Here is a 17,949-nt window from a genome sequence, read left to right as displayed (position 1 = left end):
ATAAAACATACAATACCCTGGTTGCATATAGTAAGTGTGAACATCCGTTTATAATTGTGGATGTGGCTGTGTTCAGAATGAAACAATAACATTCGATCTCATATTCAAAAGTAATTATCATATAGCTGTCATCAGTGAAATTATTCTGATTAACCCTAAATAAAGTTCAGCTGTTTCTGTAGGATTTTCTTCACATCTTCTTGGTTTCCTCTCACTGCTGAAGCCATGGTCTGCAAAGAGCTTACATTGCATGCATGGTATCTAACTTGTAGAAAGGAATCCATCAGGAGAGGGGTATAAAAGAATTCCCAAACATTAAATGTATAATGGAACACTGTGAAGGCCATTGTCAACAAACAGTGAAAATGCAGCACACTGACATCAAGAACAGGACGTCCTTCCAAGATTTACAAAAGGAAAAGACAAAAACTTATCAGGGAGGCTGCCAAAAGACCTACAGCAACATTAAAGAAGCTGCAGGAATATTTGACAGGTACTGATTACTCTCTGCAGGTGACAACAATCTCTTGTATTCTTCACATGTCTGGGCTATGGGGTAGGGTGGCTAGACAGAAGCCCTTTCTCATGAAAAAACATCTAAAAACAACTGAATCACTCCAAATCATGTGTTTTGGTCTTAGGAGACCAATTCCAAAAGGTATAATAATACCATTAAAAGAACACCTTACCCACAGTGAAGCATGGTGGTGGCAGCATCATGCATTAGGGCTGTTTTTCCCACCAGACCTGGGGCTTTTATCAAGATGGAGGAAATCAAGAATAGCTACAAATACCAGTCAATTATAGTGCAAAACCTTCAGGTGTCTGCTTGTAATCTGAAGATGAAAAGGAATTTTACCTTTCATTACGACAATGACCCAAAGGATACATCCAAATCAACAAAAGAATGGCTTAACCAACAGAAAATCAAAGTTTTTGAATGACCTAGCCAGACCCCAGACCTGAATCCAACTAGAAATCTGTGGGGTGACCTGAAGTGGGCTGTGCACAGAGAAAAGCCCTCACAATCTGATGGATCTAGAATGCTTTTGCAAGAAAGAGTGGGAAAATATTGCCAAGTCAAGATGTGCCACACTGATAGACCCAAAAGACTGAGTGTAATAAAATAATATTCCTTTAGGGGTGTGCACACTTATGCAACCAAGTTATTGGTTTGTAATTTTTCCTATTTTTCCCTAAAATGTTTCTGATTGTTTTTCACTTTATTATTATATGTTGTAATTTCACATTGAGGGTGGAAAAAGTTCTGACATCATTTATCTTGCCATTTTAACAGGGGTGTGTAAATTGTTTATATCCAGTGTATGAATGGAAAACTATTTCACATGACACTGCAAAAAGCCATGCCGATCAATATCAAATTTGAATTAAAATATTCAAAAACTATCAAATACTAAAGGCATAAATCAAGATATTGTGTTCCTTTCCAAAAGTATAAATGTTTTGTGAAAGTAGGCTGGCTATTCATTTAGAAATAAAATAAATATTTAAAAGGTCTGATGAAGACAAATCCAATTCCTCTTTCACTCCTCTTAACTTCCCTAACAGAAATCTTCTTTCTGTTAATGCTGTGCGATCAGATCCGTATATCACTCACCATGTTGTTTTTCTCAGAGGAAGACTGCTTGCATATGTCCTGCATAGGGGATGGAAACACATTTTAATGTTTAATCGTTTCATTATTATACTTATCCAATTCAAACTCCAAATGCCAAATTACATTTTTAAAACAGAACATTGTGTTAAAATACGTCATGATTAACTGAAAAAAGGTAGAAGAAGAAGAAACATTACTTCATTTGGAACGTCTTCAAATACAGATGTATAATTTTTAAACTAATTATCAACCATATTCAGAGTTGGCAACTTAAGCCCAAATGTTAAATAAATATATTAAAACTGGAAAAATAAAAACAGACTAATAGGATGACTTCATATAAATGAGAAAGTGAAATTTATATACATCATTGAAATAGGAGCCTAGTGTGCTGCCAATATACAGAGATCAGCCATAACATTAAAACCAGTTGCCTAATATTGTGTAGGTCCCTCTTGTGCCACCAAAATAGCTCTGACCCATCAAGGCATGGACTCTACAAGACCTCTAAAGGTGTGCTGTGGTATCTGGCACAAGACGTTAGCAACAGATACTTTAAGTCCTGTAAGTTGCGAGATGGGGCTTACATGGATTAGACTTGTTTGTACAGTAAATCCCACAGATGCTCGATCAGACTGAGAACCATGGACTTTGGAGGCCAAGTCTACACCTTGAACTCTTTCATGGTCCTCAAACCGTTCCTGAACAAATTTTGCAGTTTTTCAGCACGCATTATCCTGCTGAAAGAAGCCACTGCAATTATGGAATACCGTTGCTTGGTCTGTGTCAAAGTAACATCTACATGAATGCCAGGACCCAAGGTTTCCCAGCAGAACGCACATGAACCTGGCCATCCATATGATGCAAAATAAAATGTGATTCATCAGACCAGACCACCTTATTCCATTGCTCCATGGTCCAGTTCTGATGCTCACGTGCCCATTGTAGGTGCTTTTGGCAGTGGACAGGGGTCAGTATGGACACTCTGACCGGTCTGCAGCTATGCAGCCCCATACACAGCAAGCTGTGGTGCACTGTGTGTTCTCACAACTTTCTATCACAGCCAGCATGACCTTTTTCAGCAAGTTGGGCTACAGGAGCTCTTCTGTGGGACTGAAACAAACGAGTTAGCCTTCGCTCCCCATGCAGATCAATGAGCCTTGGCCGCCCATGATCCTGTCACTGTTCTCCAGTTGTCCTTCCTTGGACCATTTTTGGTAGGTACTAACCACTGCACACCAGGAACACCTCAAAGACCTGTCGCTTTGGAGATGCACTGACCCAGTCATTTAGCCATCACAATTTGGCCCTGGTCAAAGTCACTCAGATCCTTATGATTGGCCATTTTTCCTGCTTCCAACATATTAACTTCGAGAACTGACTGTTAACTTGCTGCCTAATATACATCACCCTTTGACAGATGCCATTGTAATGAGAAAATCAATGTTACTCACTTCATCTGTCAGTGGTTTTAATGTTATGGCTGATTGATGTTATGCCGCATGAAGAGAAGGTGAATTATTTGCCTTTGCCTAAGGGTCCAGGAGTGATTGGCAAGGTTTTTTGTTTCGCTTTGTTTTTTAAACGGCCATATTTCTATAGCCCAGTGGTCCTGATTGGGCCATAAACATGTTATTAACTTGTGAGTTGCTGAGTTATTTGCCATGAGTTCACATGTCTGATTTATTTTTGCAGATTTCAAATTATTACACCAAAGCAGACCGGCAGCTGCAACTTACGCCACTGGCCGAGCGGTGGACGTAAGTACAGAAAACCGTTACTGGACACAGCAGGTGCATTCTCTCTTGTTCCAGTGTGGGGAATGGAGGAGGGCAGAAAGCCTGCAACACCACAGGGTGGGCAGTCAATCTAGGCACTTTAGGAATATAATCTGGCATAGGATACAGTAAGGCCTTGGCTAATTCAGGGGCAAAGTCAAGGCAGGAAGGGGCAACAGAGAGAGCTTGTAGATCACCTACTCACTTGAGAGATGTCAGGGCCAGCAAAAGAGCTACCTTTAGAGTCAGAAGCTTCTAAGACGCTGACTCTAAGGGCTCAAATGGGGCCCCTGACGGACCTTCCAGGACCACAGAAAGGTCCCAGGAAGGTATGCCTGGCCTGCAGATGGGCCTCAGCTGCCTGACACCATGCATGAACCTCGAAGTTAGAGGATGTTGCCCCACAGAGGTTCCATCAACAGGGGCATGGCTGGCCGAAATGCGGCCATGTAAACCCTGATTGTAGAAGGAGCCCACCCCACTGAGAAATGTTAGAACTCCAGGACTGTAGCTATTGCACAGTTCACTGGGTCTACAGTGGATCCCTGTGGATGGGAATCTCCCAAGGAGTGCCATCTAGCAGGGCTAGAACTTGTGGGAACAGAGCGATGGGGGGGGAGCGTACAGATGTGACCTTGGCCAAATGTGCACCATGGCGTCCAGCCCTAACTGTGCAGGAGGAGTGAGGGTGAACCACAGCGGGCCGTGTGTTGTCTCCTCAGAGGCAAACACACGCAGTCCCGCTTGGCCAAACTTCGCCATATGGACTCCACCACTTGTGGATAGAGCCACCAATTCCCCTGCCTCAACAGGATGTCTGCCCCCATATTCCCAGAATGTACATTGCACTCACTGACAAACTTTCCTTCTGCCCAGAGAACAATTAGTTGCGCCTGCCTGAACAGGGGGCACGGACATAATCCTCCCTGGTGGTCAATATATGAGACCGGTGTGTTGTCTGTAAACACATGGTGACCTCAAAATTGAGGAAGAAGGAATTTCAGTTATAGAAATATGGCCCACATTTCTAGGCAATTTATATGCTGCTCCAGATGAGGGCAGCACCAGAGACCATGAGCTGGACAGCTCTAAGACTGCGCTCCAGCCCGTGAGGGAGGTGTCTGTCATTACCTTCTTGCACTAAGGAGACATCCCTAGAGTGTGACCCAAGGCTAGAAACCGGGGACACTCAACCTTGGACGAAACCCCCAACTTCTCAGCCACCACTGAACGGTCTCCTGTGCAATAGGCCCATAAGCACCAATAGTCTCCCAAGATCCAGCTTTATCTTGCTCAATGTTGATAGGATTGACCCTACACATGTTGGGGATAGAAATGCCCTCATCATAGTGGAATCCTTATAACCCCCAGAAAAGTTGTCCACTGCACTGGGGAAAGCATATTTTTCTGAGGTTCCACCCAAGCCCCAAGCTCTTCATGTGGGCGAGAACAACATCTCGATGTTGAACCGCCAGTTCCCTGGATCGTGCTAGAATTAACCAGTCGTCCAGGTAGTTTAGTACACAGATGCTCTGGAGTCACAATGGAGCCAGAGTGACATCCATGCACTTTGTGAAGGTGCGAGGGGATAAAGCTAGCAATATTTCTATGTGGAAATATGCACCTTTTAGCTCTATTGTCACAAACCAGTCCTCAAACTGAATCTGTGGAATGTTAAGTTTGGGCGTCAGCATCTTGAACCTGTATGTCTGAAGAGTACAGTTCAGATGACGCAGATCTAAAACTGGCCGCATACTCCTATTTTTTGAGGACCAGGAAATAACGGCTGTAAAAACCTCCCTCCCTCAGGGAATGGGGTATATGTTCTATGGCCCCATTGTCCAAGAGGGATCTTACTTCCTGTGCTAGCGTCGGGCTCTGGTCTGTGCTGACTACTGTGGTGAGCACACCTCTGAACCGGGGGGGCGAGCTATAAAATGGACCCGGGAAACCTTTTCTACAGTAGACAGAACCCATGGAGACACATTTTGCAGTAGTTTCCATGCTGCCAGATGGTCTTTTAGTGACGTTAACTAGTCCACATTCTATTGGAGAGAAAGCATCAGATTTTAGTTGCCCTGTGACAGCTTGCTGACCACAGAACACTGAAAACTTGGGACCGTCTTGGCTAGAGAAGGCCCTACAGTAGCACTGAGGGCTAACTGCCCTAACAACCTCATGTCCCCTGATACGTTCCTCCACAGCCCCTCAGGACCGCTCTTCTTTGCCTGCTTGGCCTTTATGACCATTCTCAGATCAGGCCTAGTAGCAGGCCATGACTGTGGCTGCCCGGTTCCCCTTGTTGTCTGCGGGGGTTGGCGGGCTGCCATACTCGCCTTCTGGGTCTCCCTCGCACTAGTGCTGGCCCGGGCTCCATTCTTGGATGCCCGGGTGAACTCGAGACAACAGGGAAGGAACTGGCTGAATGCCGCCATATGTCGAGCTCACTCAGCAGGTCTGCTTGGTAGGCCTGCAACACTGTCATTGTCTGCAATGACCCTCAAGCAAGACTACTACTGCATAGGCCTTGCCCACCAATGCCACGGTGGCGTTACACGGTGGCTTGGATGGCAAAGCCGGCCCCCATAATTACCTGCCATAGATGGAGAGAGGTAGCTCGCAAGCACCTCCTCCACTTTCAGCATAATTAAATAGCCATGCCGTTCATTCCCCACAATGGCTGAATAATCCAACATCGTGGGATTATAAATACGGCTTATACGTGGTTTTCCCCCAGAAGCCTGATATTTTGTCATGTACTTCTGGAAGAAAGGGGAGTTTCTGCAGTGTGAGGGATTTACTTTCATTGGGGAGAAAAAGGCTCATCCAGCCTTAGTAATCACTTCAAACAGCTCTTTATACTCTGCTCTCAGTTTTTAGCACATCCTTCTGGTTCCTCGGAGTCAGAGAGAAATTATTACTATTATTTTTGGGTGTGTGTTTTTTCTCCCCCTTTTGGCTTTCCATAGCGGAAGGAGGAGTCGCGACGTGAGCTCCAAAATCCAGCGGAGAGCCGAACCCGGAAGACAGAGCAAGAGAAAGAGCAGCGCTCGTCTCCGGCTCCTCTTCTAGATCCATAAGAGATCCCCCGAACTTGAGATGGCTAGCTGCCTCGGCAGCGGCTGACCCAGATCACGAGGCTCTGAAACCCAACTCGCTTCGGCTTCCGCCTATAAGAGCGCGAGTCGCGAGCCGAGCTGCTTAATGTAGACATTACCGTGCGCAGCCTCTCGAGGCTGCCATCGCATGCTACATCGCTAGACACTTCACCCAGAAAGTGTGCACTATTCCCCGTGATCAAACGGGAGCAAGCCGTAACACACTTCCTGAATTCTCTTACTCATATTTTTCTCTCTCGCTCATTCCTTTTTTTCTTCTCTTTTTTTTTAAAGGGATAGAAAAGTTCTGAGATTTTGAGAAAAGATAGCAATTAAATGAAGCGTCTTTTTGTTTCTTTACACAGACAACTGACATGCAGTGTTTGCTGAAGATAATAAAGGCTGATGGCACGGTTCACAGGTGCCATATTTATATCACTTAATTACCACGTCACCTGATTATGGCAGGCCTATAAATAGGCATGATTTTACACAAGCTTCAGATGCCGGTCACGCGACAGGCGCTCCCCATAGTGTTATGCTAAACGCAATGTTGAAGTTCCCTTTGAAAGGGAACTGTATTGTGTGTTTTCTCAGGTTGCCTTTGTTTTATGTATGATTTCGTTTGAAGATCTAAAAGTATTTAGTATGAAAAATACACAAAAACAGAAGAAATCAGGATGGGGTAAATACTTTTTCACAGCACTGTATTCTACATATGAAACTAAAACATAAAATCCATGGAGCTAATAAATCTGATTATTGAGGTACTTCTGAAACCCAAGATGAGTATAAAAAAGACAGAACAACCAACCCAGAAACAGAATCACTGAATACATATGAAAACTTCCCAATGAAACAGGAAAGGAACTATACAGAACAAACTAGACTGATGAAAACAATGATTGCGGAAAGGGTGGTGTAAGAAATTCACAAATGGGAGCAAACAATTCTCTAATAAAAAAATTGCATGTGTTAAAAATAAAGTTAGCAAAAGCTCAACTGAAGTAACCAAAAGTAATATAGAAAGTAGTGAGACGTGTGTCATGTCTCACTTGTATGCTGTATGTAGCTGAGTACATTACACAGACTCACCTGTATGTGTACATAAGGTGCAGATTTAGGAGTCCAGGTACACTTCATGCCACTGTTGTTCCAATAACACCCAGCTGAGACACAGGCTGTGCACCTAAATATTAAATAGACATTAAACTATACCAGACTCCATACCATGACTCTTGGTGTCATCCAGAATATGATATATACGGTGTCATCAAATATCTATTATATAGGCCAATAACATGTTAAAGTGACAGATGGTTGGTTACAGATATTTGGTTTTTAATAATGGATCTTCTTACTGAGCATCTGATTGTGTATTCTCTGTGATATTTGGGCAGCTCCTCAGTGTCAGGCTGTCTGTGAAGATCTGATCACTAATATTGACTGTCACTGTGACTTTGAGTCCTGGAGAAGTAGAGCAGAGTTACATATTGTTGGGCAAAATGAATTCATTAAAAAAAAAGAAGTTTTTTTTTTACTTAGCCTATAAAATGTGATATGACCCACACAATTCTGAAGAATACTGTGAAAATACTGACTATCAGAAGACAGGTGCTTTTCAGGGAAATTGCAGGAGCAGCTGGGAAAGTGTGCAACTGGGCTAGTACACAGATCCACACTTCCTGCCTTGAATGTACATGTTAAAGGAAGACTTTCTGTGGCCTCCAGGTGCAGGTATACAGTCAGATTGATCTGAGAGTGGACAACAATTAATAACATTAAAAAAGAAACAAATACTGTACATTTCCATAAAAAGATAAGAGGTTTTTCATATTTCATTCAATAACATTTACCTCTCCAGGGATTAAAGAAATAACCTGAAAGGAAATCAGCTCTTTCTGAAAAGAATCTTTAGCAATGGAGATCCAAGATGGTGCTGTACACTCCTTCTGCAAACAGCATCTAGAGTGATCAAAAATGAGGGGACAAAAAGAAATGCCTAATGTCAGAGGGCTGCTTTGTTGAACACATAACCACTAAAACCTGTGGATAACACGAATAAGCAAGTGGTTTGAGAAGTCTGGTCATGTTCTGAAGGAATATATATATCAGAACTCACAGTATGTTTTCTCTCACAGTGTGACGGATTTCCCCTCACGCTGTGTGCCGGAGCATGTGTCGAGTATGAACTGCCCGAAGCGCAACAGCATGCAGTTCCGGGTTAACAGTGATTTTGTTTACTTTTGACAATTGTGGGTTTTTTTGTTTGTTTCTGTCCTGTCTCCGCCCTTGTTATGCATTGGTTCCTCCCTAATGTCTCAGCTGTTATTGTTTCCACCTTTGGTTACATTTATCATTTAAACCCCTCATGTTTCTTTGTTCAGTGCAAAGTATTGTGTGTTTCTGTGTGTTTTTCACCAGACCCATACCGAGCCTTTGATCCTTGTTCCTCGTTAAAGGGATTTTGTCCTGTTTTGTCCTCGTATTTCTCGATTTTTGTCTAAGCCCTGTTTATGCCCTTTTGCCAATTTGACTCCTCACTTGCTTTTTGACTATGTTTTTGCCTTTCGATTTGGAATTGGCGTGCACAGTAGATTAGTGGTTAGCAGGGCTCTACAGTGCGACCATTTCAGTAGCATTTGCAATTTTGTGCGTCTGTGGAAAAATATATAGACATTGCAAGTGACCTGTTTGAAGTTGAATAATAAAATCAGAATAAAAACTACAACTCCAAAATGCATCTACACCATGCAACAATTTTCAGACTGCTTTTCATCACCTCAGTCAAACAAACAAGTGTGCAAATACTGCAAATAAGCCATTATGATGACAAGAGTAACACTGAACATCATTTGCTTCTCTCAACTTGCTGATCTCATAAACCGCCATCTTTTATTGACACAATATTATCAGCACACATGGCAACAATTTACTGGGGGACCAATCTAAAAGGAACAACTGATGAACAAAAAATAATAAAATCTGAAGACAGAAAATGTGCTTAGTTATAAATAAATCAGTTAATATAAAAAATAGATATTATAATTAATTCATAAAATATAAATAAAATGACAAATGAAATAATGTTTAATTACTATGGGTTGCATTTAATATCAGTTTGACATTAAGCTTAGTAAGCTATTTCCTTAGAAGGCTATTAGCCTTCATATTTGTGTTAGTTACTTTTAATTAGGTCTCTTTATTGTTTAAGATATTTAAAAATAAATATTTTATGCTTGTTTATTTATCAATTACCCAACAGTATTTCTCATTGCTATTATTTTAATTCAAATAACAGTGACCATGAGCAGAGAGCTTACATTTAACTGTTTATGACCTCCTGATTAAACGAAAAAAGATTGGCATCTCGATCGGTATCGGCTGTAAAAAATCCTGATTGATGCATCCCTAATGAACACCATTAACCTAAAGCGCTTTGCATCTGACGGGTAAATGAACTCATCCAATCACATCCTATATGAGATTATTCAGATATATACACAATATACACAGAGCGGTTCCAGAACTGACTCCAGCCCAGAACCATGACAGTGGAAAATGTCTAATAGTGTAGCTTTAAATATATTTAAGAGGAGCAGACTTCAAAGACTGAACATTGAGGTTTTTTGTATTTGTTTACAAGATGAAACAGGTTAATGGTTGTTGTTTTTTTGCATACAGCCTGTAAAATTAACTGAAAATATTCAATTTAGTTTATAGAAGGTAAATGAATTTGTCATGGCTCACGCTATGTTCCTAAATTCTGTCATAATTGACCAGCTCAAGTTCTCTCATGCCCACTTGTGTGTTATATTGTAGCACATTAACATTAGCATCTCTAAAAAAAAAAAACCCTGAACTTCAACCGTAAAAATAATTGTTACTGTAGAGACCTGGTTAGCACATTCCCCTCACACCTCCTGGGCTGGGGGTTCAATTCCAAAAACACAGCCCTGTGTGTGTGTGTGCATGTTCTCCCCGTGCTGCAAGGATTTCCTCTGGGTACTCCGGTTTCCTGCCCAGTCCAAAAACATGCATGGTAGGCTGATTGGCATGTCCAAAGTGTCTGTAGTGTATGCATGGGTGTGTGAATGTGTATGTGATTGTGCCCTGCGATGGATTGGCAACCTATCCATGGTGTACCCTGCCTTGTGTCTGATGCTCCCTGGGATATTCTCCAGGTTCCCTGCGACCCAGTAGGATAAGCGATATAGAAGATAGATGGTTGGATTGATGTATGTATTTGGAATTGTCTGCCTGTCTCTTTAATAAAAACTTAAAGTGCACTTGCATCCATCTCTATCCCCATTACATGACACACAGCAAACATTAGATGAGTAAGAATGATTACTATTAATATTCAAGTAAGGGGCCATCCTGCCTAGGCAGTGTATGTAGTGTATCTCCCCAGTTGTCCATCTCACTCCACTGATCATTAATGAGAGAAATAACCCCTCAAACAGACAGAAAAACAGCCTCTTTTCCACTGTTTGGTTGCATGGTTACCATAGCTGCAATGTGTAGTTCCATGCTGGTGAGAACAATTTTCTGGTGTCTGTTGTGCTAATTAAAAAAGCACCAGGAAGTAGCTAAGAAATACGACAGCAACAAAATGAAGTGACTCGTTCTGTTTATTGCTTATGGAGTGTTTGAAATCTTGTACAGCACATAATATATGCTGTAAATAATTTTTAAAATGAACTGCGCAGTTTGTGTAATAACTGCATGAATGTACAGATGTTCCTAATAAAGTGGACAGTGAGTGTATTTCATTCTGTAAGATATGTGCTGTTACTACAGACAATTACACTGCATCAGGTTGGTGATGCACGAGCATATAAGGCAGTAAGAGCTAACTGATGAAAGAAAGCTAAAAAAAAAAAAAAAGCACTGGTTGTTGGAAGAGTTAATGAACTGAATATTAAACTGAAAAATGAACATAAACATTTCATTAGTGAGAGATGTAAAAGAGTTGGTTAGAAGGTTACCTTTTTGTGACCCCACACCATCCACAGAAAGGGTCCATGCTGCCAATGCAGTCTCTTAAAGTGCCATACATACCACACTGAGTCACTGCAACACGTTTAATCTACAACATACACACATACACACACACACACACACACACACACACACACACACACACAAACACTATTAAGCTATGGCATTAATTGCTATTATTTGTCTTATTGCTATTAGGAGTTAACCATTTGTTTAAACTGCTGAAGTGAACTGGCTGATTCTTAACTTTGAGCACTGCCTCTTAAATCATTTGGCATAAATAATGAATAGAGTTGGTCACTTGTCTCAATTTCATCCTAAAAATCCATGTGTGCAGGCACAGCTTTAACTTCAGACCAGCTAAAACTCACCTGATTTCTCAAAGCTATGTAGATGTAATTATGATCCACTGGGTCAAAGTACATTCTGGGAAACACCATCCTGTCATCATCAGATCTGTATAGTACTTTTGCACAGCCAGATCTGTAATCTGTGTCCAGTACAAGCTGTCATATGACACAAAACAAGGCTTGGAATCATTATGTGGAGTTTCAACACAATGCATGGCCTTCACAGCCACTGTAAAGATTTATTCACCAGCTTCTCATATAGAGAGGAAAAGTGTGTACATATCATAGTAGATAGATGTAGACATAGGCAAACTTGTATTAGAATTAATAATAATAAAAATACATGAAGAAAAAGAAAAAGTGTGCTGTCTTCACTGTGTTTATAAATATACTGTTGTTGTACATAACATAAGAAACATTCTTTTTGCATTGTCTTCAATCTTCAAAAACATATCTAATACATGTGCTCGCACAATAATAGTCTGCAAGTGTTGTCTGGCTGACTGTGTGTACAGGGTTTGGGTGTACCATTTAACATGAAATAGAGAGAGAGAGAGAGAGAGAGAGAGAGAGAGAGAGAGAGAGAGAGAGAGAGAGCGCGAGAGAGAGAATCAGACCTTTATCAGTTGGCCATTTGCAGTTCCGATGTACAGCACAGTCCAAGACCCTTTAATTTTCGCTGCCACAGATGTCATTGAATTGTGTTTGAATACCACAGCAAGGGGATCTACAACAGCCTCGTTATTCTACAGGAACAAGACAAATGGTTATCAGTAGAAACCAGGCTTGGGGAGTAACGGAGTACATGTAACGGCATTACGTAATCAGGATACAAAAAAAAAAGGTAACTGTAATCCGTTACAGTTATGTCAGAAAACAAATTAATCAGATTACAGGCACATTTTATTAAAAAAATGTTTTTAAGGAATACTATCAGGATTTTTTTTTTCATTTAAAACCAAAGAAATTAATCTTTTGACATAACACAATATATACGGAGTTGGGAGGGTTACTTTAAAAATGTATTCCATTACACTTACAAATTACTTCATAATAATGTCATCAGTAACTTAATGCAAGTATCACAATATGAAAGTAATGTAATCTGATTATTTTTGGATTACTTCAAGGCCACATATGCAAATAAAGTCAAGAGAAAACAATTTGATCCTAAAATACTTTTATTTAGAGCTTAAAACCATGTTCAGTGTTTGGATTAGTTTTAAGAAAATAAATAAATAAATAATTAAAAGATCACTATCCCTGATGCCAGTAACATTACATCACAAAAGTTAGGGTGACCAAATTCTGATTTTTCAAAAAGAGGACACTTTTTTTTTTCTCCCCTACAACCCCCCCCACCCCGTGTTTTAATAGCATTCAAAACAGAGTTACTATGAATGCTGATTTTAATACACTGAAAAAAAGACACACTATTAGCATCACATAAATATATATAATTTCCTAAATTCTTTTGAATGTCCATGGAAGAAAATAAAATATCAGATGCCATGAGTGAACATTCTACCACCATGTACACATTTGAATGGCCATGTGATACGAGTAATGTGATTACATGAAATTAAGATGACCTTATATGGTCATGGGTGTGTAGACACTGAAGACAGCTTCATTTGTTGTTATTGTCAAGCAATTGTTTAACACTGTACACAACAGTGCTTCACCTTCACTCTGAGAGTAGGATAATGGTTGAGACGCAGGAATCTGCCAGATCAGTGTGCAAGTCTTTTATAATCGACCAATCAGTGTGCAAGTCTTTTATAATCAACCAATCGGTGTGCAAGTATTTTATAATTGACCAATCGGTGTGCAGGGCTTTTATAATCAACCAATCAGTGCGCAAGTCTTTTATAATCGACCAATCAGTGTGCAAGAAGGCGGGACTTAGTCCCTGTTTACACCAGTGCTTTTTATTTTTTAAAACGCATAATTGTTATGGTTGCGTGTCTACACTCCGGCGCTCAAACGGAGACTTTTGGAAACGTTTTAGTTTGAAAACTCCGGGTTTCAGTGTAAACAGACCAAAACAAAGACTTCTGAAAACGAAGACGTGGCCCGCCTCAGGGACAATAATCTTTTATTAATTTATTTATTTAAAACAAATTCAAACATTGAACATGTTTTAAGCTCAAATAAAAGTATTTTAGATCATATTGTTTTTCACTTGACTTTATTTACATATGTGGCCTTGAAGTAATCCAAAAATAATCAGATTACATTACTTTCATATTGTGATACTTGGATTAAGTTACTGATGACATTTTTTATGAAGTAATTTGTAAGTGTTATGAAATACATTTTTAAAGTAACCCTCCCAACCCTGGTAATAACATATATAACCTATATAACATATATATGTTGCTTGCATGGAGATTATAAATAGGTCTACGTTAAAATGTTTTAAGTTTTAGAGCAACTATCTAAGTGTTTCAAACCTGTGTTGATCTGGGACAGTCTGGACTGCATCTGATTTCTTCAGCAGGATTCACTGGTCTGCTGGCAGTAATGTTGTAAATAGCCAACACAGTGTTCTCAGGGTGGTCTGGACGCTCTGCAGTGAATATTCCCATCCATAAAAGAGAAGACTCCGACGAGATAAAGGCAGAGGACACAAGTTTCTGGCGAAGTTGGTCATCACAGCAGCGTAAAGTTGCAACTTTCAGAGATCTCGTCATTTCTGTTTTTTTCTGGTTGTTATCCATCTTAAAGAAAACCACTTTTTTTATTTTGCTGGTTAAATTAATGTTGGCGAAGAGGTAGGACTGAAACTGTGAAGATACCTGGAAACCATCTACCCACTCAACACCAGGAATCCTAATGTAGGCTTCAGTTGTAGAAGAGTCTGATTTAGAAAAAATATCACCATACTGAGTGTAGAGAGTGTTGTACAATGCCACACCGGCATCGGTACACATTTTCTTTTCATCATTATTCTCTCTCCCCACCAACATGTATGTGCCATTACTGTCGCCTGGATAATCGACAAGGAACGCAACGGATGATTCGTTCACAAGCGGTCCAACCGGCAAGTTCTCCCTGTAGATAGTTCGTGTTATATCATTTATATCCAGGACCTCGCAGTGTCCGCAGTTCAAAGTGCCGCATGTGATCAGAGTTCCGTTCGCCTCGAAAGGCAACAAGATGTTCACTGCGTTCTGGTCCGTGGTGCTTGATATGACTTTAATCTTCTCTACTTCGAGATCGTGCCGCATTTGGTGGAGCTGAGAGTCGGTAACAACAAACACCTTACCGTTTCCCACAGCAAAGTGTCTGATCACCTCGTTAAAGTTGTACTCAGACGTGCAAATTGCTCCTTTAAAGAGAATAAATATCCCGAGTAAAACAGTCCTCATGGTGTCCGTACACGTGGGGGCTGAATCCCGGAGCCTTCAGCCTTTTAGACAGATGAAGTCTGGAGCCTGTGTCTGCTCACTGAAAGTGAACAAAAGTGACGGCTTCCGCGTAAAGAATGTTTGCAACACATCCTGTCACCAGCTGAAAGCTGCACAGCTGTTAAAATGCACAGCTGTAATGTGTCAATCGCTTTTTTATTTATAGGCTAGATAAAGATGGTTATCTGACCGCATTGTTGATCACTGATCAACTTCGGCACCTTCAGTACCATCAGGTAATTTAGATTTATTTTTTCACTGATATGAAACTTTTAGATTAAAACTGGATTGTTCATGGTTTAGTGCTGCGCCCCAGTGGTGTTATTCACACACAAAGGGGACTGGGTGAATTCAGGTATATTAGAATAGCAGATAAACTGAATAATTTGCAGTGGAAATGCTCTCCGTTAGTCTGTATGGAGTTGTGAATGAGGACTTTATGAATATTAACATTTGATGAACACCTGGTATAAATGGTGGGACTCTGCACCACTGCCCCTGTGGACGAGCCGCCACTGTTTGCACTGATCCAGTTTTAATTATTCTGATATATCCACCACCCAAGTCCTTACAAATCTTTTTCTCTGAGTTTAATGAACTAATCACACTATAGCTTGAACCGTCTGTTGTAATAATTCTCCAGTTTGAGGATCTAAATGTTCATATGGATTCTCCACACCAGCCTGTGCCTGTACAGTAGTGTTTTGATTTGCATCAATATGTGAACTTCCCTGATCATATTCATGGGCATACACTCTGCACTAGTGGCCTGGACATTGATCACAAATTCAGTGATGTTCCCTTACTGAAACAGTGCATCTTATCATCCATTAGCACCTCTTCATTCTGCAATTCTCTTGATCTTCACATTTTTCTAGCTACTTCACTCTCTAATATTGACTTAATTCTGAACTTCAGCACTCTCATTTCTAACACTCAATACACACTGTTAACCCTTACTGTAGTTTGTACGGTAAACAACTGTAAAAATGGCCAGTAAATTACTGTATATATAATTATACACTATTTAACTGCAATATGCATCGCATCGTGGGTGATTTCTGTGACGAACTTATTAATTACAGTAAATTATTTTTATCAATTGATCACAGTAACTAATAGGAGTAAGTTACTGTAATTGGAATATATCTATATAATACATTTTATTAAAGCTGTGAAACACGTCTATTCTCTGTGTAGTGGACCTGACACATTAAAACACACACTGTCACAGAGTGGCACAGTATTAACACACAGATTCTTTCTTATCTCCTTTCAGAAGAAATCGCCTTTTGAAGTGTTTCTCCCCACTTTTACGTCGGTCTCCTCCTCAGCGTTAACGCCCTTTCACACTGAGCGTGTTATTAGCCCACACATTAGCCTTCAGCTAATTCATGCCTGCACGATAGGTGGCGCTGACTTTGTCAGAGGTCTGTCATAACGGAACCCAGGGTGACAGGATGCAAGTGCAGAACTGCTATGAAAAAAGAATAAAAAAAAAACGCACAAAGAAGCCCGTGTCTCCGCCTTAGTGTTAGCCCGTGTCTCACTTTTCGTTCCATTCACTTCCATTCATATGTATGCCAATGCTTGAGACCGGAAATGCAAGTTCATGTGAAGAAAGTTGTTTCTCACACTGAAGGCTGCGTCCTAGTAAGGCTGTATATCTCAGCTGCCACGTCATCAAGCGCCATCGAAGGATGCCTCAATTTGAAGGATCCATGGATCCTTTGTGTCGTGGCCTTCATTTGGCGAATTTTGAAGGATGCATCACTGCCTACGTTTACATGGACAATAGCAATCTAATTATTGACCTTATTCTGAATAAGACAATATTGTGATTAAGGTGTTCACATGAGTCGCTTTTAGAATATTCCTTTCATGTTCCCATTTTACATGTTATAGAAAATAGATAGATTAACGACACACGTCATTACGTCCCCACACCACGCCGTCTGATGTTCCCTCCAGAATTTCACATATTGACATACAGTTCGTCTTCGTTGTTCATTGGCCTTTATGGTGTTCTATGTTATGTATAATGTTTTTGATTTTCTTTTGTACCCCTCTCCTGATCGGTACCGTATACAGTTTTGGGTGTTTCGTTTTTAATTTTATGAAAGCTTAGAGTGCGGTTAATTATTTGTCGTGCTGTACATGCAAATAGACGACTGCTTGAAGCCGTGGGTTGCGTCCGAAATCGCGTACTTACCTACTCTATAGTAGTGAAAATACATGTATTGCACCTATTATATAAAGTAGCAGGTAAATACTCGGTTACAGACGCAGCCGTGCTCTCTTCTTTGTTGACAAATGGTTGAGCACTGCTGTGTGTGTACGTGTCTTGTCATGAAAATTCCCACACAATGTTAATATTGTGATTAAGGTGTATACATATCTATAATGCACTTCAATAATGCGACTAAAATAGGAATACTCCACACGTCTTAATTCCATTTGTGTTTACTTCGAGTATGACTTTAGTCGGGTTAAGGTCATCAATAATCGCTGTTTACATCCTAGTTTCTTAATCAGAGTATCGTCTTAATATCGGATTATTGTTGTCCATGTAAATGTACTGACTGTATCCTTCGCGCCCTCCAATCACCCACATGATAGACCTCAGACATGTATGGTATGAGAACTGCCTCGTGCAGTGTTTCGAAAGTTCCAAAAGGCCTCAAACTC

The 17,949-nt window shown here is 40.5% G+C and overlaps 1 protein-coding gene across 1 annotated transcript in view; it reads right to left on the bottom strand.

The window, feature by feature from the left end:
* The window catches only part of LOC108261424 (plexin-C1), a 32,365-nt gene extending 16,911 nt beyond the window's left edge, over positions 1 to 15,454 (bottom strand). The window contains exons 1-9 of the mRNA XM_053685642.1: positions 14,305 to 15,454; positions 12,466 to 12,594; positions 11,870 to 12,004; positions 11,486 to 11,586; positions 8,351 to 8,459; positions 8,096 to 8,249; positions 7,856 to 7,961; positions 7,590 to 7,683; positions 1,619 to 1,657 (exon numbers count right to left, since the gene is read on the bottom strand). Coding sequence (XP_053541617.1) covers positions 1,619 to 1,657; positions 7,590 to 7,683; positions 7,856 to 7,961; positions 8,096 to 8,249; positions 8,351 to 8,459; positions 11,486 to 11,586; positions 11,870 to 12,004; positions 12,466 to 12,594; positions 14,305 to 15,222 — 1,785 coding nt within the window. The 5' untranslated portion in view covers positions 15,223 to 15,454. The remainder of the gene's footprint in view (positions 1 to 1,618; positions 1,658 to 7,589; positions 7,684 to 7,855; positions 7,962 to 8,095; positions 8,250 to 8,350; positions 8,460 to 11,485; positions 11,587 to 11,869; positions 12,005 to 12,465; positions 12,595 to 14,304) is intronic.
* Positions 15,455 to 17,949: the final 2,495 nt, after the last annotated feature.

This window comes from Ictalurus punctatus, chromosome 14, assembly GCF_001660625.3.
Source record: "Ictalurus punctatus breed USDA103 chromosome 14, Coco_2.0, whole genome shotgun sequence".
NCBI lineage: Eukaryota > Metazoa > Chordata > Actinopteri > Siluriformes > Ictaluridae > Ictalurus > Ictalurus punctatus.
The sequence above is the reverse complement of the archived record's forward strand: the minus strand, read 5'-3'. Positions and strand labels throughout refer to the sequence as shown.